The sequence below is a fragment of the Embiotoca jacksoni genome, unplaced genomic scaffold (genome assembly GCF_022577435.1).
Source record: "Embiotoca jacksoni isolate LCO1_2020_lvr unplaced genomic scaffold, fEmbJac1.0.p SCAF_14, whole genome shotgun sequence".
In the NCBI taxonomy this organism is placed as follows: domain Eukaryota; kingdom Metazoa; phylum Chordata; class Actinopteri; family Embiotocidae; genus Embiotoca; species Embiotoca jacksoni.
The window spans coordinates 6,306,165-6,333,618 of record NW_027185274.1 but is presented as its reverse complement, the minus strand read 5'-3'; the positions used below and the strand labels follow the sequence as shown (position 1 = coordinate 6,333,618).

Below are 27,454 nucleotides of genomic sequence, written 5' to 3'. Positions count from 1 at the left end.
TGATCAATTAGAATAAAGCGAGAAGGTGAAAAAACAAAAACCATCATCATTAAATGAACAGTGTGTGAGCAGGCACTAGTTAAGTGTTAAATCTGTTGAAATCTAATGAATGGTGACACGGGGGAGTCCAGAGCATTGGAAAAGTCTGCAACAATCAATGTGGAGATCGTTAGGAGTTTTCACCTCTTTAATTCTTACCATATTAAATTATGCTCACAGGAGAACAAGACAAATATATTAAATAAGTCAATGTGACTTTAAGACAGACCAGCAATATAAAAGATGTTTGCAATTAATTTATAGACAAAGCAAAGATGCTGAAGAACTATGATGCCACGTCTTCATCCAGCATCTGTGTGTCCTCACTCTTGTAAAGTCTGTTTCCGTGGAGCCCCCCCCCCCCCCCAAAAAAAAAAAAAAAAAAAAAAAAAAACAGCTTTCAACTTTCAGAGTCCATGATGAAGGTCTCAAAGTTTGGGTTGAGCTCAGACACCAGCGCATCCACAAAGTCTTCGATGGTGGGCCGTCTCTGCAGCATGCCTGTCGCAGAAAAACAGAGCAGTCGGTATCAATGTGTTTGTCTTCTGCATGGAAAAAGCTCTGGCAAGGCGCTGGGATGAGCTGCTTTTCTATTTTCCATCACTCCATTCCACCTCATTCTAACAGGAAAGTACAGCTTCTCCGAACATTCAAATATTTTGAACATGAAATCACTGCAGTGGCTGTAAAAACATGGCAGAAAAAGTTGCTTTTTTTTCTTTCAAGAAATCCATTAAAGCAAGTGCAGTTCTTTTTCTTATTGCAGATCAAGTTAAAATAAGTTAATGGACACACGCTGGTGACTTACGATGTGACTTTTGATTTGTTCCACGCCAGCATGATGCATTTTCTGTTTGATTTTCAACATTTGTGAATTCATGGGTTTAGTCAGTGCATTATTACGCTCCAATTTGTATTTTAAAGTGAAAATATAAGAATATTGCCACGTCTTGGACCAAAAAAATGATTAATTTATTAATCCAATTATTCAAGATGGTGTTTGGCACTTTTTATTTTTCAAACTGCAACCTCGGCCGTCCTCCCTAGACTGAAAAGAAGTGACCGGAAAGGAAACGAGCACAGGAAAACAGCTTTTTTTTGTTGTTGTTGAACATCTTCAACAGGCCTCAGACGTGTGGTACCATCCACCGCAACATCTTCCGTTTCTGCTTTAAACCAAACTCCAAAAAAAAAATGTGCAGTGTGCCTTTTACAGGGGTGATACTGACCTCACATCTCGTTACACTAGAATGTGACTAGTGTCGTGGAGCAAATATGACTGTGCGGCCCTGGGAACGTCGGTGTGTTTGGAGAGCCTGTCTGCCAGATCAGGCGTAGAGGACTCCCTCTGCTCGCTCTACAATTCAGCTGCACGCCCGCTTTGAAGTCAGTTCATTTCCCCTTGTGTAGCTGCCAATGTAAATAGGCACTCTCCCTCTCCCCCTCCCCCTCCTTCCTGCATGGGTCACCTCCACTAGAGCGTGCGCGCAAACACACACACACACACACACACACACACACACACACACACACACACGCACACACACACACACCAGCATGTCTGCACAGGCACGCATGAACGGAGACGCAAAGAGTTTCACACAGCGATCCTGAACATACAGGACACACGTCAAGATATGGACGGACACGGACGGGACACACACATGCGCACGCACGCGCACACGCACACAGTCCTTGCTGCTGCTGCTGCCACCCTGAAACTGACTCAGCAGGCTGAAACTGAGCGCAGGTTTGGCCCGGCCTCGCATGAGAGCACCAGAGAAGGGATTATCATCTCCTCTTTCCCACCAGTCGCACCCTGCCCCTTGGCTACAAGATGATACCAACACACAGGGGTCCTTAAGACACCGCAACCGCGAGGCCCTTGGATCCCTGGGAACGAGGCAGCCACATGAAAGCGATGATTCCCAACCATAAATGATAGCCCTAATTACAGAGCTGAGGGATGTTTTTGCTGTGACCACTGCTATCTTAAATGCTGCGGACAGCTCAAGCTGCATTAATAGATGTTGATAGAGGGTATTGAGGCCAACTTATCAAGTTACATCTCAAATCAGATTAGTAATGGAGAAGGGCCGGAGTATTGTAATTTAAACCCTGAATTCCCTTCCATTCGACATCACAGTATCTCAAGTGAAAGGCGCTGCATTCAGTCCAATATTCCTGTACAGGATATCTCAGTCTACAGTATATTACAAGCATCCATTATGACAGGAGAAACACGACCAGGAACCCACAGCTGCTAGTGTTTGGGCAGAAATTCAACTTAAATACTTGGATTGAAAATTGGATGTGAATTGGTACAATTTAATCTTAATAATTGCTTTGAAAAAACACGGAATCGAAAGATCCCGAGTTGAATTTTTTTTTAGTTTGAAATCTAATTTGAAACTGTATATAATGTTATTAATTCGATCCTCGTGAAAAATCTCGGTCTACATTCAGTTCTCAACATTTAAATTCAGTTTAAGTTTATATTTCACACATCCTGGTCTTTGGGGAAGAGCAATCGAATGCAGAGTCACAGAACTCCTATTCAGAGAAAAACTGCACTGACAACATAAATTACTCTAGTGTAAATATGTTAGATGAAATCTGGACATTTTGTTACAGATGGTGCGAAATTGTTCAGAAAATACTATTTGGAAATGTGTAATGTATTGTTTAAACTGCAACTCAAATTCACATGAAAAGGATTCAATTTTAGTTTCTGTGCCCAAACTCGTGACTCTTTGAGGCTGGACTTGGGCACAGAGAGGCCTGGAGCGAAATGCTAACATGCTCATAGAGACAAAGCTATTTTTTTAGTTTTCTCTTTTAACAAGCAACTTAACCAGACAAAAAAAAAAAAAGCCAATAAATAAAATGTAATAACTAAAATGCAAATATATTATTTAGCCTCTACGACAGAAAGACTGTCATCTCATAACTCCAATATGCAGCACAAATGTAACAAAGAAACAGGCGCATGTTCTGACATGACGCTTGTTTACTTGGTTGATTTTTAGAGTGTGTGTGCAGACAGAGCTGTGGGCTACTGATCTGAACTCTCCGTACGCTGTCTGCAGCATCACTGCCACTTTCTCTAATAGATGTAATTTCCTGACTGTGTATTCACAGGGGGATCTGATGTCTGGAGCCTCGCCTGCCACAGGTTAGTGTGGTGTTAAACAAGCAAAGTTAACATGACCAGAGTGATGAGAGGCGAAGGGAGAGGAGGGGGAGGAGGAGGAGGGGGAGGAGGCAGGAAGGCAAGAAGAGAGGGAGAAACCGAGTTAAAGGTGAAAAAAAGGTACAACTGTGAAAGAGGTTTGTCAGGGAGCTCCCCATCTGGCTTCTCACCACAAACAACCTGCGGTGTCAGCACTTTGGTCTCGCACGCCGTTTACGGTAGACGACGAGTGGCAGAACAATAAGAAGCGAGGAGTGAGTCTTTTCTCAGCCCTGATCCCTGGGAGAGTTTGAGAGGAATGCACAGATAACCTCAGAGTCATAACAACACCGTGGAGGAGTATCTGATCGCAGAAGCTGCTTTTAGAGATACACACGAGGAGGAGGGGCTGAGTCAGCCAAAACCCAACGACAAAGTCAAATCAAGCTGACCGGCTTGAAGAGAAAATGGATGCGCTGCTTTAGAATTAACTGCAAAACACAAGTAAATTGTTCCCACAGAGTCAACGGAATCTTATCAGTTCATTTTTGAGCATTGTGAGCATTTGTGACCAAATTTGAAGAAATCCCCTCGAGACATTCCTGAAATATCGCATTCACGAGCGTCGGTTAATGTGAGGTGACGGTGACCTTGAGCTTGACCTTCAACCCCCGAAATCTTATTAGTTCATGGTTAGCACCATGTGAATCTTTTGCCAAGTTCGAAGAAATTCCCCAAAGGCAATTTTTGAGATACGGACAACCCGAAAACATACTTCCTCCGTCTACGGCTACCGCCGGCACGGGGGCACGGCCGTGGCCAGAGCGACGGTGTTTGGGTGGAGCCGAGGTGGATTGACTTGCTCTTGGAACCAGCCTCAAGTAGCCATTGGAGGAAGAGTCGGCGGTTGCCGCTTGAAAAAAAAAAAAAAAAAAATACAGTTCGCGGTTTCTAAAGAGGCCGTGGCGACGCCTTTACTTCGTTCCAAAGTCCAAAATTTAATTATATTCAATTTATTGTCACGTGGAAAAAAAAAAAGAAGAAAGTGTGAGAAACTGAAATCAGAGAATATTTGAGATTTTTGCTTGAACAATTACTGAAATTATTCACTGATTATCAAAATAGTTCCAGATTCTCTCAGCAATTAATCAACTAATCGTTGCCGTTGTAGTTGGTTAGAAGGTTCTGGGCGAACCCACTCAACAGGACGGCTGAAATGTACTCTGCAGATTCACACAGGCCAATCAGCTCTCGATACCGTACGAGTCGCTCTGCACGCCTGATAGCGTCACAGCAGGCAGAACTGTGCATTCACTCTTGGCTAAGCAGTGAGGAAAAAACAGAGCCAAACTAAACATAGGCTGTGCTTTGTGTCCATTGTTGGGAAAGCCTGAGGATGGAGACTTTGCCGTGTGAGTCATCTCGGATTTAAGAGTTTCCATTTCCATTCATAATAGCACTGACGCGACCATTGAGGAGCAGGGCTTCTACCCGTTACAGTCGTCTCTGGGCCTGCGCCGTTTGCCAACTTGGCCGACAGAGTTTGGGTAAAACAGCAGGTGTTAAAAGACACGTAACAAACTGGAGCCTCATTGGGGCAACTGGCGGTTGAGTATCTTGCTCAAGGGTACTTCAGAAGTGCTTGCTACCCAATTTGTTGAAGCTGGTGTGGGAACATTCAAATCACTGACCCACTTCTTTAGCTCAACTTCCACAGCCTCAGCTGCTCTGCAACACTAAACAAGCACGGAGGGGTTCCTACTGACACATAGATAAAGCTTTGTTAATTAACAGTGCAACGAAGCAATTGGCATTTCAGCTTATGTCACCAGATCAAGTCACAATATTACAAAAAATCCAAATCCAAGTGAACAGCAAAAATCATTACTGTTTACAGCCATCTGATCCACAAAGAAGCGGGAACTTTACATCCTGATGTTTTTCTCCTATTACACGTGTATCAACCTTGCGATAAAATAAACAGAGCTTTAACATTGACATGACTACATACACCGCATGCAATGAAACATTTTGTTTATTTACCTAGCGGGTGGTGGGAGATGATGACCTCTGTGGCTGGCTAGCAGCTCTGAGTCTTTAATGACAGCTCTGGGGACCAGAATTAAAGTCCATGATGCAGCTGCTGCTGTGAGTTACCGCCTAGAAAGAGATTTACTGTCACGGATAAAGAAATCGGGACTAAACTATCTGACGATCTACATTTCTCTGAACTGACAGCGCTACCATTCTTTTTTTGTAAAGTAACTCGTGAAACTATTTCTATTTTGAAAATGGGTACAAGTTAACGCTGATCGAAACTTAAATGCACAAGACAGAGAGGAACATCTTTAGTACAGCTTTTCCCACAACGCTGTACCGTCTGAAAAAAAAAGCCTGTAAATTTCTTAATTCCCTGCCTGAAAGTATGCGTAGCAGGCACTTCTATTTATACCTGCGTGCAAGCACTAATCACCATTGTTGAAAAGTGTCTTTACCAATCAGAAACTAGCTGTTTTATGAGAGCGATTGATCCCAGTCCTCTGGGCTTGGCTGTGTTCTGTTCTTTCATGATTTAATTGGTTGCTTTTATAGGCCACTTACACCCCCTTCTAACTTGGAGGGAGCAGCAGTCCGCCACATTTGTGCATTTGAAATGTGAACGAACTGCAGCACGCAGTAACGAGCCTCAGCCTCACCTCCTCTGTGGTGTCATATTTCCTGTATGCGGATGACACAATATTCATTTAATGCAAATTACTTAAATCAGAGGAGATTTTATGAGCCCGCATTTCAAAACAGATTTGTGGTTGCTTCAGTAGTGGTTCAGCTGCTGCTCGTGACTATTTGAAACATGTCAAGGTGTGAAAAGCAGTTCCCTCTGTCAGACCTGGAGGCTCACTGCCTCTGTAATTACACCTTTGAAGTTCAGGAAGCTTCTTCTACAAACCACACTTAAGGCAGGCCCAGAAAGCAAGCAAGACAAGGGTGATGACAAACATCGCGCTGGGAGACTCTTTGTTGAATAAGCGCCTTCACAAAAGAAAAAAAAAAAGAAAGAAAAGAACTTGCAACGTTATTGAGGAGAAACCCTTCAAAACTCAGTAAATCAACCTCCAAATGTAAGAAATGTCCCTTACAAATATGCACACGCAGTTAGTTAATATAAAATTGCATAAATCAGATAAATACAACATCTATTTACAGATTTTTGACTTTGAATTTAAACATAAATGTTTATGCAAAGAGATTATTTTTAGCCATGCAAGAGGTGCGACTGTAATGTTGGTTTGGTAGTTAATCGGCCACATTATTCCAGACTAAAATGTCTCAACAACTATTATATGACCGGCCATGAAATGTTGACCTTCACGGTTCCCAGAGGATGAATCCTACCGACTCTGGTGATCTCCCTCGCTGCTAGTTGCAGGCCAAAATTTGTATTCAAGCTGTGAAGTATCTCATCATCTGTTTGATGAATAATAAACACGCGAATGGTTCCCTGTACCTTTATGCAGCTATCTCTGCCCCCCACAGGGTGAACTGTAATAACTATGATCATCCTTTAACTTTTAGTGTATCACCATTATTTAGTCAAAACTTCAATTAGTCCAATATTAGGTTAGGTTAGGTTAGGTAGTTACTTTATTTAAATACATTTTTTTTTTAATTTTATTTGGTTATAACAGTGGTCCAGGACCCCCCGGGAGGGCCTTGAATGAGTCACAGTAGACCTATAGGCTGCTTGATAAAAAACACAGAGATAAACTAATGATTGCATAAACTACTTCACCTGTGTAACTGGATTATATTAACTGATTTCTAATTATTGGGATCAAAACATCCCAACATACCAGCAGAGAATGAATCAAAAAGAACAAAAGGCAAAATCAGGAAAATAGAGTAAGGTGAACTACCATAAGACAATTAAAAAAAAACAAAAAAAACTTGTATATCTGCCCTCTAGGGTGGACTAAAAGATCCTTTTTATCACAAGTTTTCTTTATTGTCCACCTTTGAAGCACAAAAGTGGACGTTTGTCTTTCATTACGAACGTGAGCTATCACATCATACATCATATATATGATCCTCCACATTAGATTTGCATCTTAAAGAAGAAAAGTGTATAAATAAATTCCTTGAGGCATGATGTAAAAATAGATCAAGACCAAGTTAGGAAGTCAAGTGCTCGATGAATGGGATTCAGAACAGTGTTGGCATGTCGTTGAGTTATAGATTTTACTGATCACAAATCATGTCTGCGTTCAAGTACTGGATGTAGATGAATTATTTCACAGCTTTACCTCTGAGCTGTGAAGTTTATCCACCCCCCTCCTCAAGTTCAGACAAAACTATCCATCATTGTCAGAGAAGTGCTGTGGGACTGTACGGCACCCTGTGCTCTGGTGGTTTATTAGTGACATACAAGCAGTCATAAGAACTGTTCGGTCACAAAGACCAAACAGGGTCCTGAGACTCGGCTACGGAGCCCAAGGAGGTCCATTTTCTGTGCTGGGCGGTCGAGGCTATGGGAACAGTCTGGGCCATGAAAGCCCTCTCTGTAGCAGGACCCCAAGTTCAGTTCAGCCAGTCGATCACCTTTCACTCTCTGCTTCCCTTTCTCTACTTTTTCTTCCCTCTCACACCCTTCTCTATGACTCACTCACTCTGTCGTGATGCTGCTGCGCTGGATTTAATACCTGGGTTTACATTTCAACACCAGCTTCCCTGGGAAACATCTAGTAGTGGGCAGGGAGGCATCTAGATAAAGGCTGGTCTCTGATTGGCCTCGCCAGGTCTGCTCCGGTTCCCCGTGTGCCCTCGTGCCCCCTCTACCACCTCAGCAAAGGGGATAACAGGGAAATGTTACACACCTCCATTTACAAGGGTCTTTGTTTGAAAGGATTGTGTGTAAAAGGTTTGATCTGGATTCTGTGTCCTTCCTCTAGTCTTTTGGTATCTGTTGGCCTAAATACTGCTTTAGACATAAAAGGGCCCTTATAATTCACTGCTGATCCTTTTCCATTCCCCAATAGGAATTTAGGATGGTTGCTATGAACTGCTCAACCTCTTAAAGCAGAGCGGTGAAAAGCTAAATGTTTCAGCACATGCACTGATGTCGGACTTCAGCTTTCATGATGTTAGGGGTAAATTATAACGCCATTAAAGCGCTGAAGTGGCTGAATGAGGCTTCTTTGCAAATGTGGAGAGCTTTTGCTTGAGTTTAAGCATTTCTCCAGACATGGAATACATTTTATTAGGATATAAAAAAATAAATGTTTTTTTAGATGAGTATCGTAAATGCAGGTGCAAAGACTGGAACTGGACTAAAACCTGAACGGTGGGACACTGCCAAGACTGTGAGACTGGATCTATTGTATAGCCAGTTCTCGTCTCTTTTAATCTGATCTGGAGTTTCTGTCAGAAAATTACATTATTTTGGCTGAGCATTATTCCCAGTGCACATATTTTGAGAGCCTTGCCTCTACAATGACTTATGGCCAGGAAATATAGCCAGAGGGATCACTAGACCGTGATAACTATTCTGCACACAGGGCTTCGGCCTATAATTAGAGTAGCATTCACTTCAAAGAGACCCATAAAGGCAAATACTGTCAGTTCAACAACAGTTAATTGGACAGTAGATCTTATAACAAGGATCTGATCTGTTGGTGGTTGTAATTTCAGAGGCTGGGTGCAGCCCTGGTTGGAGCTGTCAGAGGGACAATCCGACGGAGACGGGAGGGGGGCGACCCTGAGGGAGAGATTTACAGTACACTCACAAATGTCATCTGATATTACTACCCACTCTCTGTCTCTCTCTCTTCTCACCTCTTCTTCTGTTGTCCTGTCCAGACAGGCGGCAAGGAGGGGAGGAGAGGAGGAAGGAGGAGGAAGGGGAAAAAAGGCAACAGCCGGAAGTAGGCTAAAGACGAAAGATAAACTGGAGCTTCTGCTAAAATGATACAACCTGATTAAATGCAGTTTGATAGTCACAAAGTTAGAAAAAGGAAAACCCAAGCGACGTTATGCAGGTATGTTGTTGACCACGATCACCACGTTAGCTTAGGGCAGAGGTCTTCAACAGGGGGTCCGCGGAAGTACTGCAGGGGGTCCGTGAAATTTTTGGTTGATTAGACAATTTTTTTTTATTTTTCCCAATTTTTTCCCCACAAATGTAAATGTCTTTAAATACACATTAACATGAATCCAACATATTATAGCAAATGGATGAATGGAGGCAGAAGATGTTGTCTTTCAGTCAGAAATGCGCACATTCAGCGACACGCAGGAGCTCTCAAGCTGGGCACCGGTTCACTCACAGCGCGAGACTAGCCTGGACCTGTCCCTCCAAGCCTCCTGCACTCCTCCAGTTTAATATAAAACACAATTTTATACAATATATATATAGTAGGGGGTCCCTGCTCCATCTCTTATCAGTTTGGGGGTCCTTGGCCTGAAAAATGTTGAAGACCCCTGGTTTAGGGTGATAGCATGCTAACACTTGCCAATCAGCAGTATACACAAAGCACAGTGAGGTCTGAGGCACGTGGTTTGCTGTATGTCCTGCCAGGATCTCCAAGACAACAGAACATTTATGCTCACTGTGCTAACATAGGTTTAAAAATAATGTTTTGGCTCATTAATATGCATACTTATGCACAATGAATGTGCCTTGCACAGTTTAGTTTCCTCATATTTAAGCCAACAAGCAAAGATTTTCCTTACCAACATGCTAGTTTTTGTGTACATATCTGGTATCATTTTGAACTTGTCTGCTTAAAGTGTTAATAAGTTACATCAATTCCGTTATTAATATACAACTTAATGCATCAAGGCGCTCCATCTTTTGATCCATAAGTTCAGCCTCCCTTTTTTTTGATTGCGTTTGTGCACAAAAAGCAATACGATCCATACTGCCATCTAGGTGAGATTATCTTTTTTTTTAGTCAAGATTTTTCATATAAGAAAAGACGAGCATGAACGGCTGCAACAGAGTTGAGCTGACTTGACATTTTATGCTACAGCAGGACTCTTCTTTGTCTCTGGGCCGACAAAGCTCCTGTAAACACAGATCAGAAACCTTGGGAGGTGTGTGTGTGTGTGTGTGTGTGTGTGTGTGTGTGTGTGTGTGTGTGTGTGTGTGTGTGTGTGTGTGTGTGGAAGCTCACAGACAAGAGTGGCTCAAACTACAACAGTGGCAGCTGTGAACACCTGAAAAAACTGCTTCTGCTCCCAAGTCTTTTTAAAGATGTTTTTTTGCTTCATATAAGAGGAGACAAAACAACAAACCCAGGAGCCGTTGACCCTCCAGGCTGTCCAGCATGTCAAAACTAATTCAGTAGCACCATGTTGCAATAATAAGACACACCTTATGTTACTCATGCTACAGGACGTTAATGGACTGACACTTTAATTCCTAATCTGAAGGAAACCTGGAGATGAACTTGGGGAATCCTAAAACTAAACATTAAAATCTCCCCGGGGTGCGTCCTGTGCGAATGAGTCCCTGGAGGCTGGAGGGTAAAGTGATCAGAGAAATGAGGCCTGAAGGTGTAAGTCTGAAGTGTTTCACAGACTTTAGGGAGTAAACACGGAAAGATTCTTTCAGTCATTTATGACAAGAAGGTTGAACTTGCCTTCCACCATCAGCATGGGCTCCTTGGCTCCTCCGTGGGCCAACATCTCTCGACGGTAACGCTCACCCATGTCCCTAACAAAGAGATGAAGGGAAAGACAGAGGAGAGAGAGAGAGAGAGAGAGAGAGAGAGAGAGAGAGAGAGAGAGAGAGAGAGAGAGAGAGAGATAAGGTTACAGACACCTGTATTCTCCCCTGTCAGCTCCTCATACTCTGTCAGCTCCTCCACCACCGCCGCTGCCACTTGGAGCCCAGGGCCAAGTCTCCTAAGATGCCTGTTCACAGCAGACAGGTGACAGGAAACAGAGATCTGACGGCTGCAGGTGGAACTAAAACAATCTCAGAGCGAAAGGGAAGAAGGACCGACAGAAGAGGAAAAGAAAAGGACAGAAATGAGAGGCAGAGGGAGGACGCTGCAGGGCTCGGCTCAATGGAGATACGGTAGAGGGTCTGTTTTCCAAAACAAAGCCTTTGTGCTTTGTCCAGGGGCAAACACTTGCGATAAGGGAGGATCTTGTGATGTGGATGCCAGTGTGCCTGTGAATCACTGCAGACACCTGCCAAGAGGGTGTGAGTTTCATATTAATGTCACGTTCAATATCAGGCGGCAGAGACCTGAACAGTATCCAGAGAAGGCGACCTGTCGGGAGGCATTTGTCTCAGCGCTGCAAATGTGAAGCAGGTCTCACTCAGCACTAAACTGAAAACTATGAGTTCATCGAAACTTCTTCTTCTTCTTCTTCTTTTTTTTTTTTTAAATCTCTATGAAAACGACGTGCAGGAGCCAAATGAGTGATTTTCCAAACTGTAAAAAGATTTCAGTGAACAAAGACATCTCCAAGAACAGAGGCAGAAATCAGCCCTTCAACTCAACACCTAAATTACAGATTAGGTTCTTGGCTTGCATTGTAACAGCAACCTTAAATCAGCTGGAGGTTTTTGGAGGTCATTTTAGTCTCCACATTACAGAGAAGTGTATTTTAAAATAGGTAAACTATGGGACACTCTTGCAATTCTCTATCATAAACAGGAAAAGGCTTTGAAACCATTGCTCAGAGGTTGTTTTAGAGTTTTTAATAGTCCCAAAATGAAAATAGGTAATATGTAAGCCTTTCGCATTAGAAAACATTGTCTGTGCCAGTGTTGCAGTTAAAGGTATGTAAAATAGTCCTGCTTATAAGAAGGATCCATTTTAACTCATTGTGTCAAATTAAATTAAGCTGACTCAGCTAAAGTCTTAGATAATGAAGTTGAACAACAGTTCCCTCTGATATGAGGGCCTTCTGTAAGAATTTTTCTCTTCCATTTCTGCCCATGCTTTATGCGCTTCATACTACATTTAAGAGTTTATCATTACATGTTTAACCATGAGCTTCTGTCTCACCTGTTTAAAGGATCCTGAACGAAGCACTGTTTCCACACCATGGAGGCCACGGCCCGAGACATGAGGTAGGAGTAGTACTTGGCTCCATAACCGATCAGGTGGCTGAATCTCAGCTGCCACGCCTAAACAGGAAATAAAAAATAAAAAATCATCACAGTGAAAAGACAGGCCAGTTTCAAATAAGTATCAACATACTGGATATGATAGAATAAACTCACAGTGGAGAGAAGAGACAGCAGAACTCTGGTTACCAAATACAGAAACACACATTATAACTTGAAGCTTTGAAATAGTTTTGACAAAATGAAAAAGTAATGGATTTCTTAGACACGTTGTGTGAGAAGTGCTGCGGAGTGACATCACAGCCTTAAAAGTTTCTGCTTGTAAAACCTGTTGAGAGAAGCTGTTCCATGACGGCGGCTAACGACTCTTATAAAAGACACAAAGTGCGGCTGAAGCTGTTGACTACAGCTGAAACTAAAACTGTAGCTCAACATGACAACATCTCCATAAATTGAAAATACAAAACTAAACAAAAAGAGCGTCAATATTTTAAGTATCAACATTGTTCCAGTTTTATTTTTGATACTTCAATTAAACTGAAATGGAAAAACTATTAAAGGTCTGCTGACACACAAACCAAGCACTCTTACTCCTTTAAGCCGCCTCTGTCTTTTTTGATATCGTTATATTAGAGATAAATGCAGGTTTCCTCTGACAAATGTCTATAACAAAACATTAAATCACAACCTGCCAGGTCCCCTATAAAAGGACAAAACATGGAAATTCCTAAATGGTAGAAAGCCCCGCTCTCCTCTCTTCTCCTCTGTCGTCGCCTGCGGGGTCCCTTCAACGTATCTATAAAGACGAGCTCTTTTATGATCTCTGCGAACGGGGACTCTGGGGAATTCAGCTGGCAAACACTCAGACATCAGCCTGTTAGAAAAGATGGCAGCTGCCACAGTTAACAAAACCATAACAGACTGCAGATGCCGGACTACACCTCTGTATTAAAAACAAGTTCACTTTAAACATGGAAATGATTTACACTCCAACTGAAAGGGAAATAATCATCTGAATCAAAGGATGCAGACAACGAAAGGCTACGGTTGCTTGCAAATGACTTGTCGTGTGCCCAGAGGGAAGATTTTTCTGAACTACTTTTGTACCTCCTCACATTCAGGCTTTTGTAACATTCACACTGATCCACAAGATCAATTAGTTTAGTCCAGTTCAGTAAACTACCGCCTCTTGTTTCTTTCTAGCTCCAATGGTAGAGACTTGTAGCTGAGCAGCCACAGCTGAAATGATAAAGACTGCAAAAGGTAAAATGAGGGAATGTAGGAGTTCAGAAAAAAAAATTGCCACAATGACTTTGGCTGTGCTCCCTAAACGACAGAGAAAATGTTGGTAAATTATATTGTCCTTGGGGATTACAGGGACATTTGTTTTTGTGAATAATGATTAATCATGAAATGGAGAATACACTATGTGCTAGTAGTTCTTTGGAGTCATGACAGTAACGCAAGCTGTCACATTTTCTTTGGAGATGCCTGCACAGGTAAGATTTGCCAGTAAAAACGCATTTTTTTGTCGTGTAAAAAATCTCTGCTAGAACTAAAAGTAGTGGCACGACAAACCTGATGCAGCAAAACAGAAACAAAAGGCCACCGTTGAATGAGTGAAGTGAATCTCCTTCAGATTAAGCGGAACGCTCCCAATCCAATCCGAACAGCTAAAAAAAAAAGAGCCTCTCTCTCCAGTGTCACCAGTATGAACAGACACATCACTGGTGGCAGGAAACTACAGAAGCATTGGCATCTTATGTCAAGACAGACATTTACAAGGCCAAAAAGCCCAGGTTCATTAGGATGATAAAAACAATCAATTCCAAGTTTGGACCACTCAGCTGCAAAAAGTTAATTATTACAAACGAGCCTTTAACATTAAACACTCATATGATCTATTGTTAATCTAAAAACATCTACTATAAGAGCTTCAGTCATACAGGTCCCACAGAAAATGAGATTATCAATGAAGACCAGAGTACATAACTTTATAAGAAACTGTACAATCAACATAGTATTATACAAATCCTCAAAATCAGTCACAATGAATCCTTGTTATCATCATGATTTAATTTTAATAAAAACTGATTTGTGCTATCATCTTTAACGTACTGTTAAAAGTCCATTAAAAAAACAGAACAAAAAAAACCCTAATTTGTATGACGTAACTTTTCATGAAAAAAAAGAAATTATATAAAAATGAAGTAAGTGAATGACTCTAATATAGCTGTTTGACAGCTTAAAATGCTCATCTGCACTGTGGTGGAGGAGCTCTGCAGTCTCATCCAGTCTGGGTCATCCAACTGTATTAAAAATACTTCAGCTCCAAAGTGTCGACTTGATGAGACTCGTCTGGCCTGTAGCGACTTTAATAAGAGTAAAAAGCCCTCCTGAGAGGAGTCCTGGCTCACAGAGAAAGTTGGCTGAGCTCGATTTGTCAGCAGCACCACAGTAGTGACGGAGCAGCTTCGGTCATGTGGGCTAGAAGTCTGTTTTAGCTGTTTAGAGACTGATTTATATAAAATGGAAAATGGAAAAGAATAAATGTGAGATGTTGGAAAAAAAAAAAAAAAGTGACCAAAAAACACAAAGTTGTTTTGAACCATTGTGACCATCCTTCAATGTGAAGGTTCTTTGATTTAACCGTATTCCTAAAGTGGTTTATACATTTTGTCAGCAGCGACTGAGGAGCCGTTCGTTGTGATGTCTCCTTCTTTGAGGAGGTGCTTTAAGTACCCATCACAACGTGTCACGAAAATGATTTTCTGACTTCCAAGCCTCTCTTTGATTTCAATCCCTTTGCCTCACATCAAATGATTAATGTCGACTTTTCTAAGAGAGTGTAAGTGGGTCACATGTCAGCAAGATATCCTTTTGATCCTTACATACAAAGGACACAAAGTAAGCTCGGGCTTTTTACTCAGTTGCTCTTGCATGTGCGATAAAATACATTTTTTGTTCTTTCCAAACTAAACTCGGATTTTGTTCATGGTGCCAAGGTGAGACTTCACATTCTTACAGGAGAATGTGGAACAACATGGGCGGTCGTGTATTAAACTTTAAAGTTAGGATCCTCATTGAAAAGAGGAACAAACACTTGATCACTGAGCGTTAAAGCCAAGAACCGACGATTAGAGGAATGTCAACACGGCAAGCAGAACGACTCAATTTCTGCCATTTATTTCCAAATATTATCTTCGGCTCAAGGGTGAGCATGTGGTCTGTGTTACTCACAGCTGATCCTCTTGCTCTGTACACAGAGGGAACCGATAGCCCTGCTCTATAAACTATACACATGTCAGCATCACCCTAATGTTTATAATCTGTGTCTCTCCATAACATATTAGCATCTCAAATGTTCACTCTACTGTGGAAACTTTTCCTGAGCTGTGTTTCCATGAGGGCAGTCAGAGAGAGACAGAATCAGAGGGTGGATATAAAAAAGGGACAAGTTCAAGTCTGTCATTTAAAGACCTAAAGATGTCTGTTTTCACTCCGATCCAACGATGGTCCAACGTGCAGTGCGCTCAAGCACCACAATCACCCTCAGTTCCACTGAGAAAAGCGATCCTGCTGCGGTTGGCTGTGTGCACGCAGGCAAAGTGTCTGTTAGAGCTCTCAGTGTGTTTTGAAAAGCTGAAGAGAAATGACTGTGACAGTGGGAAACTATATAACATAAACCACCATCTCTGGAGAGGGAGCTACAAAGCGAGGCACAAGCAGAAGAGTGGGAGGAGAAGCGCTGGCGTGGGACACCGATGTTTGGGGAGAATATGCAGCAGTTCAGTAATCTCTATTCCTGACGGCACCCCACATAATTATAGCCCAGAGTAAATGCTGGCTAAATTATGACAGTGTTTGATTCCCTTCTGCCTCCTGGCCTCATCCCCTCGCCCACAGCTGCAAAAGTCAGGGAAATAGAGCACCTTTTTTCATTAAAGGGCTGCGAGGAAGAGTTCCAAATATTTCCTCCTGGGAGAGCTCATTTAAAGAGTACCTCTGCTTTGTTATTTTAGCAGGGCTTAAAAAAAGCTTTCATCCTTTAAAAGCTGCTGTGCCTGGCTGAAAGATATAACAACAGAGAGGAAGCAAAGAGAAAGGGAGTAGAAAGTTAAATCAAAGTTGTGTTGTTTTCTGTGCTGTGATCAACTGTGCAGTGAGACGAGAGTCTTCAGGGAACCCCAAACTATCATCAACCACCAAGACTGCAATTGATCTAAAGGGTTTCAAAGACCAGCTTCTGAAAAGAAAACAGACATTGTGTGAATGAGCACGAAGGCGGATGGGATGTACCGTGTTGGCCGTATAAGGCAAGCCGTAGAACTTCTGCTGCATGTCCTTCAGGATGTCTGTGGTGGAGCGGTTGTGAGGTTTGCTGTGGTAGATCTGGTCCAAGACTGCATAGAAAATCTGCACAAGAAGATCAAGAAAAACAGTCAGGCATACATGCTTAACAAAAGAGAGGAAGGAACAATTTAAACTGCAGTCGTGGAGTTGGGCAGAGCACAAAACTGCATTTTGTACTGATACATTGAAGACTAAATCTAAGACAGACAGCAGGTTACTGTTCAAGAAGTGGATTCATAAACATCAGGTCAAAAATAACAGAGACTTTCATATCCACTTTAAGTACCAGGGATAAGGCAACATTTCAACATCTCTCCTTCACTACATCTGTTCACTATCACATCAAATCTTCGTCTTTCTTCTGCTCCTTAGCTTTTAAGAGAGGGAGGCAACAGAACTCCTCGTGAACATCCGCTGGACTTCCAGAAAAACAGACATCACAAACTGTGTGGTCCTGCGTGCGTGTGTTCTTTAAAAAGTGACGGATGAATCTGAATGTATTTGTAGAGGTTGGTAACTTTACCTGCAGCTGGGTGTCTGCAGCTCCACAAACCTTTTTCGACTCACACAGACGAGCCACCATACTCTCAGGCAGAGGCTGAAGAGACAATGACGCAGACACAGTAAACCTGTCAGTAAATTATTGTTTTCATCGTGACGATGTACCAGAAAATATTCCTCTCCTGCCATCCAGCAATGCTTTGTTAGCACAAATCTGCCTTCATGTTTGGTTTTACCTGTCCAGTTTCATAATGGCGTGCAAACTGGCTGATGACTCGAAAGTCTGTGGCAAAGTACTCCATGAGGATGGAGGGAACTTCAGCAAAATCTGTCGCACATCTGGTTCCTAGAGGACAGACAGTAGACATTAAAACAAAGGTGGTTATTAATGACTTCATTCTTCCTTTGAGGGCCGATGCACAACAGCCACTTACTAGACTGACTAAAGTTAGTATTACTATATTCTATTTTGATCATGTGCTTATATTTACTAGAAAAACTGACTAGAATAACCTTTGATAGAAAAGAAATTGTGAAAAAAGGTGTTTATGAAGATAAAGACAGTGTTATGTTACTGATTATGCAACTGTCATACACATATCTGAGTAGCACATGTCCAAACAGGTATAAACATGGTGTCCACTCATAAAACAGCCTCTAGTGGAGTTTAATAGATTCTGTTATTAGGCTAAAATAAATACATTTAGGATCTTGAATTACTAGCTAAGGTATCCATCAACTTTCTCTGACAAGTCAAACGGTGTCAAATGACAGCGTTGGAAGCCAAGTATCCTCTAAATCTGTCATGAGGGCTTAATCGGATTTATGGTCCATTTTCAATGAAGCTCACTGTATTAAATAACCTATAGCTCTCTATGAAACAATGCAATTATAGCTTGTGACATTTGAACTGTGTAACAGTTAATTTTCAGATACAGAGCTCATTAAATGTCAAACATCGATCACCTCCCACATTGGTGGGTTGTTATTACTTCACTAAATCCTCTGTCAAGCAATCCTGGCTCCATTGCAACGTCTTACTTTCAAAGGTAGACCTATATTCAAGTTAAGCTTTTAAGCTGCACGTGGTAACAGTTTCCATTATGTTCAGTGGGTGTGTGTCCTCACACCTGTCACATGCTGGTAGCGAGTGCGTCCCAGCATGGAGTGCATGGCGTGTCCCATCTCGTGGAAGAGGTTCTCCATCATGCCAGGAGTGAGCAGGGTGGGGGCACTCTTGGTGGGGTGTGGCAGGCTCAGCATCAGCACCACAACCGGCAGCTGGTACTGGCCCGTCTCCTGGCACCAGCGGCCGCCACGGATAGTGAAGTGACAGTCCTGGGACGGGATAGGAGGAACAGGAAGCAGTGAGGCCAGGATGACAGTAGTGAGGGATGAAATAGATTTTTAAAAAATGGCTGATATATCTAGGAAAATAGCACAAGCACAAATATCACTGGCTTTTATTTTGCTTTTTCAAGAAAGAATATTGGACCTTTAATCTGAATGAAGAAAAACAGCAGATAAAACCAACAGCAAAATAAAGAAGGAAATAAACAGACATTGCAAAAAAAAAAAAAATGTAAAAAAATCAGTAGGTCCTGTGTGTGTGTATACATTTACGTACCTGATGAGGTTTATCTGGCCTGTGGAAAAAGTCACAGTAGATATGTCCCAGTAATCCCTCTGTCTCGTGCACCACAGCCTGGAGACACACAGATATCATCGTACGTTAAAAACACACTCTTTGGTCTAAAGGAGGACATAAACCAAAATTCAGTTACTCAAAAAAAGGCCCTGACTCTTCATGAGCACAAAGAACCAACACAGTCAAAGACGTTTTGCACTTTTAAAACGATGTACCAATTTGCGGACGTCCTCGCTCCACACCTCTCCAGCGCTGGGAGGTTCAGACATGAGGGTGACGCCGTACAGCTGAGAGAAGAGGTTGTTCAAACCCTCCATACAGGCACCCAGAGAAAAGTAGGGGCTGTACAGGCTGGGCTCGATGTTGAACCTGTAATGACCAAAAGACAAACCAGAATTCAAAGATGAAAGAAGCAGCCATTTTAAATCTTCAGCATCTTGATCCTCCAACAGACAACGAGGTCACTGATATTTATCTAGTATGAGAAAGTCATCAGCAGGTTCTGCTGAGGTTGTACTTTTCTACCAGGGCTTTCTATTTAAATCTTTTCCTTGAAACAAGCGGTTCAGCAAGTCGGTTCTGGGTTCAAACCTCAGCCGGGTTCTTACCCGTGTGGAGTTTTCATGTTCTCCCAGTGCCTGTGTGGGTTTTCTCGGGTACTCCAGCCTCCTCCCACCGTCCACAGACATGCATGTTAGATTAGTTTGCGATTCTAAATTGCCAGTAGGTGTAAATATGAGTGTGAATGGTAGTCTGTTGTCTGTCTGTCTTTCTGTGTTGACCCTGTGATGGACTGGCGATCCATTCAGGGTGTATCTAATAGTCAGCTGGGATCCCCACGTGACCCTGTTCAGAATAAAGCGGGTATTAGATAATGGATGAATGGCTGTATCGCATGTTTATTTTATATGTGTGTACAAACAAATACTGTTATTATATCTTTCTTTAGTATGTTGTGCTAATATGTTTCCCATCTACATAAACTCTAATGTTACAAAAGGCCCTTGTTGTTACAGAACTGCGGTACATTCAATCAATTGTAAAGGCCAGATAAAGAAAGAATGACAAAGCCCACCCTGTTTCAATCAGGCCATATGTCTGTCTTTGGTGGGCTGCAGGTTACTGAGCAGTCTGGATTAAACAACCCCCTGACCGTTATACGTAATCGCAACTGGTCAGCAGCAGAGCTCAGGGTTGGTGGGCTCCCCTGAGGCCACCCACACTGAACATAAATCCATTCATGCGGCCTTTAAGGCGTCTTAAATAAAGACCACCAAAACAAACCTGCTGTTCAGCTCGAACACTACGTCTTATCAGTGATGAATAACAGACTGCTGCTGAGCACGGCTCTGTTCACCATGCATGCACACACTTTATACCTCACTTCAGTATGGTTTGAACAATCTCCAATTCAAACGGTTACTGATGGAAGATAAAAAGAAAAGAAGTGTGATTGAGAGAAAAGGCACAGGATTGTGACTAAAGGGGAGTCTTTGTGGGTCTATGTGTGTGTTAGCGTATCTGTATGGCCAGGGAATGCATTATGTTAATGAATGTCCTCACGAAGACAGAATAATATGTGTGGCGTGTGTGCGTGCGTGCGTGTATATATATTGCGGGAACAGAAGCTGCTTTTTAATGCAATCAGACTGTATCTCAGTTTTTAGGGCTCTTCTGCCAACTAGCAGAACCAAAAACCACAAACAGAGGAAGACTAGGACCTTCCTTTGCTGACAGAGTGGCAGCACAGGTGAGAAGAGGAGAATCTAACAGACCCACTCCTCCTCAGAAGGCCTCACCAACACATGGTAACACACACACGCACGCACACGCACGCACACATTTTAGTTAGCACTTAAATCCAAAGGACACTTGAGGGATCTATAATGTCTGCAATGAACATTTACTTCAAATCAGAGCATTTGGCCCAGTGTCACTAGTCTCTGGTGAGAGTTGGAAAGGAACCGTGCAGTTCGTTAAAAACAGAAATCTGTAAAAAGTTGAAAACACAGAGTGGTCCTCATAACAATTAAACTTATTGCAGCTTGAATTTCTGAGACTGAGTTGCTGAGTGCCAAAGATGATCACTGTTTGAGCAAGAGGATAAATCACAGCGTCCCAACATGGCCTGGAAACCTCCATCACTCTCTACCCTTATTTTCACTGACAGCTTAACTTGATCTAATAAAGTCATACAATTAACAACAAAGCAGGTCTGAACTGTTACAACATGAAAAGCAGCTGTCAAGTTCAGCAACAATTTATTTTTATAGAATAACGTGTTGATTTATTGTCTCGTCTGACTGTCAGATTTCTCCTTTTTCCAGTTGTTATCAAACAGAAACGGCTCTCATTTTTGACCCAGCAAATGATTAACATTTCTGCAACGTAAGCTGACTTACAACTGATCAGCTAATGTATTAATTGACTATTTCTCCTGCACAAGTTAATGCGACTCAATATAACTGTTCTGCCAAAAACTCTACTTTCACAATGCCTAACATGTTCTGTTTGACACTGTCAAAATGCCATGTTAGCACTGGGGTTATGGTTAGTGGTGGTGGACTGCAATATAATATTCAGACAGGTATTTCTGACCTCCTTTTGCATTTAAACGGGGTAGACAAAACATTCCTTTAAAATTATAATCTTTGTAAAACTCAAATTTTATGCAGAGCTCTTGTTGGAAGATTGCCATAAATTGTGCTGGTCTAAAAGTAAAAATATTAGGGCTAAAAAACAGCATTATATTTTAAATGATTAAATACTTATCACTGTTATTGTTTTCATGACACTCAGCATTTTTTGTGATCTGAAGGTGAAACTAAAGCGAAATCTCACTCGCACCTTTTCCGCTGTCAGTACCGGCTCAGCCGGACTTGCTTTGTTTGATTTTCCATTGGGGTGAAGTTGTGGCTTGAGCCTCGTACCTGGCACTTTTATTTGCATCACCTCCGTTGAACTTCAATGTGAGCTGAGCTGATACTTAAAGCTGACGTGAAACTCTGCTGAAAGAATAGTCACAATCCCTGTGAGTGCAACAGGAAATCCTGCACAAAACGGCCATATTTATTTGGCCACGCTAAATTAACAGCAATTTTTTTTTTTTTTTTTATTCACAGACAACTCCTGTTTTTTTCAGCAGTCTTTTGTCTTGTTTTCTTTAGCCTGCTGTGACAAACAGCCACATATTGAGAATAAAGAGCAGCATCCCCTTCATATTCTCCTTTTTTCATGTGCGTGTGTTGAAGATGACATCATGACAGTTTCATGCAGCCTCGCTACATTCATTTTACTGCAATAAGGGTTCGATCTGCAGTGGAAAATGAAATCTAGAAAAGTGCCACCTATCAAAAATGACTGGAGTGGAGTAGAGTGGCGGCTGTACTGAGAGTAGAAAAGGGGTTAATGAGAAGAAGAGTCACATGAAGCACCGGCTGCCATCAGGTGGAATAAGAACAACATCACAACAACACGTCACATCACAGCCAGTGATAAAGATGAAAAATCAACATGTGTAGTCCTCCTGTTTAGGACTACACATGGAACATTTTCACCATAGCAACGTAGACACTTATCAAATTTCACCTGCAAAATGCTCTGGATCTCAGCTTCAAACACACAAGCATCACAAAAGTTGCCCTAAAGTACCACTGCCTCAAACAATAGAAGAACCACAAATTTAAGGAGAAAAGGTTGTTTAGACCAGATTATATTGTCCTGAATCAGAACCGCAGTCAGAGACAACATCCTGACAGCTCGCATGCTTTTGTGACAAGTGACACCCGAGGATGAGCTGGGACACGAGAACAACCAGAACCAAGCTGCAATATGGAATTACAAACAATCGAAAAACCATCACAAAGATACAGATCAAGATGACTTTATCAAATGACAGCAGGCTGAAAAATAAATAAGTTCCTTAAAAGCCAAATACTCACCTTTCAGCACGCAAGACACCGCTGAGGAACGGATGATCCCAGGGCATTAACTTCTGCAACAGTATACAGTATTTTATTTATATGTGATATCAAACAGTTCAAAATGAATCAATCTAAAACAGAATGAAGCTCTGTAATATTACATGATACATTAATACTGTGTGATATTTATATCAGGGTTCACTGAATTTAGTGTTGTGTAGTTGTAAAGAACACGTTTTCAAAAAAATTCCCTCACAGAGTTACGAGGGTTGAGCTTCTTCTTCATGTCTCTCATCATCTTAAAGTCTTTTGCCGTTCTGGAGATAAAAAGAAAAACACCAAACAAGTTGTGAGCTAATTGACTGGAGGCATTCATTCCTGGCTTCACCCGCCTATCTCTGCTCTCGGGGTCAACAGGGGGCAGAGCCTATCCCAGCATGCATTTGGCTGAAGGCAGGGAAACACCCTGGACAGGCTGCCAGGCTCACAGTCATACCTGTGGGAAATTTAGAGTCACCTGGTCCACCTGAGTTGCATATTTTTGGGACTGTTTGAGGAATCCCAGGCACACAGAAGACACTTGAACAAAAACAAGAACACTAAAAGCCAGAGGCCTCCTGAATGTAACTCACTTGTGGAAACATGACAAGAACTGATTAAATTAAAATCATACACAAGTGAAAATAAATCTGTGTCACTCTTTTTTTGTTTGTAATATAGGCCTTTGGGAATCATGCTGTGTTCAATGTCCCACCAACTTCAGTTTAACTATAAAGGGAACCATTGATTTAAAAGAGCCTTTAACGGTCCTGAAACACAAGATACAACAAAAATGATGTCATGATATAAAAACGGACTATTGGATCAGTGCCTTTTTTAGCCAAAAACATTTAAGAGAAGACCGTACCTGTCTGACAGCTTGTCTGTTAACAGCTGAAGAAAGCTCATCACTGTCTCTGCAAAGGGAAATAAGGATAAAGGTGCCGTATGTGAACTCTCAGACAAAAACTTTCACAAACGAAGCAGCTTTAAAAACTCATTTCTGCAGCTTGTATTGAACCTCTAAAGTTTATACTATTACCAACTGTTATTTTTCAAACAATGAAATATGAATCATCAAACGATGATATAATACTTGCACTGACTAATTATAACTATACTGACTGAGATGTTTACTAACCTGGTGTTTTGGCCATTGTTCCCTTCAGGGCTCGGTGTCCGTACGACTCGTAGCCCACCAGTTTAGCCAGTTTGTATCTGCATTTCAGCAGCTCTTCCAGACAGTCCATCAGATCTGCGTTGGGATAGAGGTAAATCCTGTAGGCAATCTCTCGCACCTACAGAGTGGAAGAGAGGACGGAGCAAAATTCATGATACAATATAGTATGTCATTGTACACAAAACATTTTAAACTCAGCAGATAAATAAATAAAAGGCTGTAAAGGTGTAGAGCAACAGCAACAACAAAAACTCAACAATATATTGATAAACCATTAGAGGGAAAAGATTGCGAGATCTTTGATTGATCAGATACAGATCATCAATTATTACTTTATTCTTGAGTGTATTTTCAAATATTATGCCTTATTTATTAAACTGTAGACCGCTTCGCTGAAATACACCGATTTCTAATTTTCACAATTTTTTCTTACATGTCTGTCGCTTGTAGTCGGTTTAAAATAAATAGGTTTACATGAATAAATCATATTCTTACAATGATACAACATCAGGATCAGAAAGTTCCATGAAAATGAATGAATTTGTGATTTTGAAAGAAAGTCCTGCTGAAATATTTTCAAAAAGATTATTAACGTCTTGACAGAGAATTTGATTTTCAATTAGCACATAGTAGGCTTCTAATAACTTAAACCTGCTCTTAAAGCCAGTCTAATGCTCTGTGAAATGGTAAAGGCGCCACCTGCTGGCCAAAGTGAGAAGGGTTCCGGTGATCCAGGATAAATACACACCAGGTCATCGGGGGAATCTGCATGTAATCCCCCAACTTGTATGAAGTTTCCTTCACTTGCAAAGTGCAGGTGGAGATGCTCAGGAATCGCCGACCTGGCGATCCTGTTCGGCATGTGAGAGCTGACCAAAAACTCGTTGTTCAGATCCAACAGCTTCACGTGAAGACCGACAGCCTCTTTTCTCTGTGGGGGGAAAAAGAGCAGAGACCTCGGTAAATATGTTACGCTGTACAGGAGGGCATTATTAAAATTGTCTTTATATATCAGTGAGAACTATTTTCACATCCGTGTGTTTAACATGACCTCACAAACTCACCAGTTTGTCATCCAGATGAATTCCACTGATTTCAAAGTCGAACATGAACAACTCGGCCACTCGCCTACAAAAGGCAAACGCGATCATCATTAGATATTGATATAATTGTTGAGAGAGATAAACAACACATCTTTAAACACAGTCGTCTCAACGACCTCCACAGCAGAGTTACCTTGTGTCTGGGTCCAGCTGAGACAAAATATTCTGGTTGTCCAGCAGATTTTTGAGGCTCTTGCATAACTCAACATTGGTGTTCAGTCTGAAACATAAACATCTGTGAAGGGCATCGAAGGAACCGAAACGTACAGGAAACTCCGTTTCATGACGTGCATTATGTTGTTGTTGTTGTCAGCAGCATATTAAAAGACTTTGTGGACATGGTTGGTGTTGTGCAGCGGTGAAAAACATTTGTAAAAGGTGAGATCAGAACACACTGAGTCTTACTTCTCCACAACTGTGCCGATCTCGATGCACGTCTTCTCCGCCGCCTCCCGGAACGCCGGATCTGGATGAGCAACTTTTACAAAGTCTGCCTGCGTATGAGGAGAATAATCAAACCTTAAATTAATAATGACAGAAGTAGCAAAATGATAAGCAGGACATTTCAGGAGGGAAGAAATACCAAAGATATTACGCGGGAATTATGTAGAATTTGAGTCACAAGGTCACTTTTGCTACAAATGAATCACCGCTAGAGCCGATGAGCTTCTCTGGTTGAAAATGTACGTGGATCATAATTAGTCCAGTCTGATGTTGGATTTTAGAGACTGATCGTTTTTTTTTTTCCTGAGCTGGACAGTTGAAACATCAACATGTGAGTGGCGCCTGCTGGACAAACTAAGAAGTGCTGTGACTATTTCTAAATTAACTCAAACAAATCTTTAGAATTTCTCTACTTCAGTTTCGAGCCGACGAACACGCATATCAAAATATCTCTTGATAATCGAGCACACACCGTCACAAGAGCCAGACCGACACTGGACTTTTGGGGGCCGATACCGATATCAGGAGGAAAAACAATTACGATATCGATACATCGGCTGATATTGTTTGCATATAATCTGTGTGCACAGTATAGATAACATCACATTTTTCGCAACGATCTCTCAAATGTAGTTACCGAACACTTTTTATAGTTGTGACAAAGAGGCAAGATATTTGACAGTTAATCATCCACACTGACATCAGAGCACTGAAACGGTGAACATTAACGAGTATTAAAAAAAAAAAAGAAGAGCCATGTTTAATTTATCTCAAGCATCCTATTCTGCGTTGTGTTCTGTAAAAGTTTTCATACCAGCTCATATCAGCCTGTGTGTCTTTTTGGCTGATCATTTGTGATTTATCACGATTCAGCCTCACAGACATGCTGTTTATTTTATTTAAGTGGATTGGAGTCTCCTTCAAACATCCGCAACACTGATACTCGGTTCGCTGCAAACCTCTTTCCTTTTCTTGAATGAAAACTCGCTAACTATCCCCCTACGACGCTTAAACTTGATAGAAAACTGAAAAACAGCAACAGCTCAAACTACACAGCTGCCCAATTATGCTGCAAAGCTTTCACACATTTTGGACATTGAACTCACCAGATCAGCCACTTTACACAAACCGTCTGACAGCTGGTCAAACGACTCCACTGTCTCAGATCCTGGACAACAGGAAAGAGCTTTGTGCACCAGGTGCTCTGTGTCCTTCAGAGCTGCCTTCGTGACCACCTGGAAACCTGCAGGACAGCTCAACTCTGTCACTCCAAACAAACCCTGCAACACACACAGAGAGAGAGAGAGAGAGGTAATGTCATGGCAAAGTATTTCACTGTAGAGAAATGTTGTAACTTCATACAAACATGAAAGACAAAACACCAACCACGTTTTTCTGGGACATGTCCAGTCTCCTGAGAGGTTTTGCATTGAAAGCAGCTCCAACAGCTGACCATGTTGTGACATTTCTCCGAGCATACGTCCACAGGTTCCTGTGCTTCGCGAGGTAAAGCAGCCTTTTACACGGAGACATTTTTTTTTTGGGGACCTCAAGCTGCTGCGTTTTGTTGTGAACTGAGTCTAACTGTGCTGACAGCGGCTGACAGAGGACATGCTAAACTTCAGCTTTAACGTCAGACTGTTTCTAAAAAAAACAAAAACAGAAAAGTACATCTATGATTTAAACGGTGTTAATATACTGTAAACCTTTCTCTTCGGTGAAATTAAAGGCTACCTGTCTTCTTCATCGTGCATGAAATGTGCCTGCACACCTGGTAAACATTACTGCTCACATGTTAGCTCGCCGGCCAGCCGGGTAAATCTAGTTCACGGTTGAAGCTGGTATTTTCGTCGATGGATATATAAATACGTATCAAAAGAAAGTGCCGTTTATAGCAAAGAAAAGTGGGTGACACTATGCACCTGTGCTATTAGGAATCCTAATACAGTTTGGAAATGTTGGAAACGTCA

The 27,454-nt window shown here is 41.8% G+C and overlaps 1 protein-coding gene across 2 annotated transcripts; it reads right to left on the bottom strand.

Annotated features, from left to right (window-relative positions):
* Positions 1-420: 420 nt before the first annotated feature.
* On the bottom strand, positions 421-27,283 carry LOC138197111 (mitochondrial intermediate peptidase-like). Of its 2 annotated transcripts, none has more exons than XM_069147647.1 (19): positions 26,871-27,283; positions 26,591-26,764; positions 25,446-25,534; positions 25,174-25,260; positions 25,002-25,065; positions 24,686-24,868; positions 23,899-24,055; positions 23,626-23,674; positions 22,975-23,035; positions 22,737-22,789; positions 19,011-19,164; positions 18,775-18,852; positions 18,278-18,485; positions 17,384-17,493; positions 17,170-17,244; positions 16,593-16,709; positions 12,232-12,353; positions 10,849-10,922; positions 421-540 (listed from the first exon to the last, which is right to left on the bottom strand). In XM_069147647.1, exons 1-19 carry the CDS (start codon positions 27,015-27,017, stop codon positions 440-442), a joined length of 2,103 nt encoding a protein of 700 aa, XP_069003748.1. In that variant the 5' UTR covers positions 27,018-27,283; the 3' UTR covers positions 421-439. The 2 variants fall into 2 exon arrangements, with proteins under 2 accessions (XP_069003748.1, XP_069003749.1); XM_069147648.1 differs by having other exon boundaries at positions 22,737-22,786.
* Between the last annotated feature and the right edge of the window lie 171 nt (positions 27,284-27,454).

Bases quoted from the DNA above. Each gene is read 5' to 3' on its own strand.
- LOC138197111 (XM_069147647.1), bottom strand. From the start codon at position 27,017: ATGTCTCCGTGTAAAAGGCTGCTTTACCTCGCGAAGCACAGGAACCTG. The intron at 23,036-23,625 runs GTACGGTCTTCT...TTTTATCTCCAG, and splicing joins ACAGACAAGCTGTCAGACAG to AACGGCAAAAGACTTTAAGA. The intron at 18,853-19,010 runs GTACATCGTTTT...GTGTGTCTCCAG, and splicing joins GCGAGGACGTCCGCAAATTG to GCTGTGGTGCACGAGACAGA.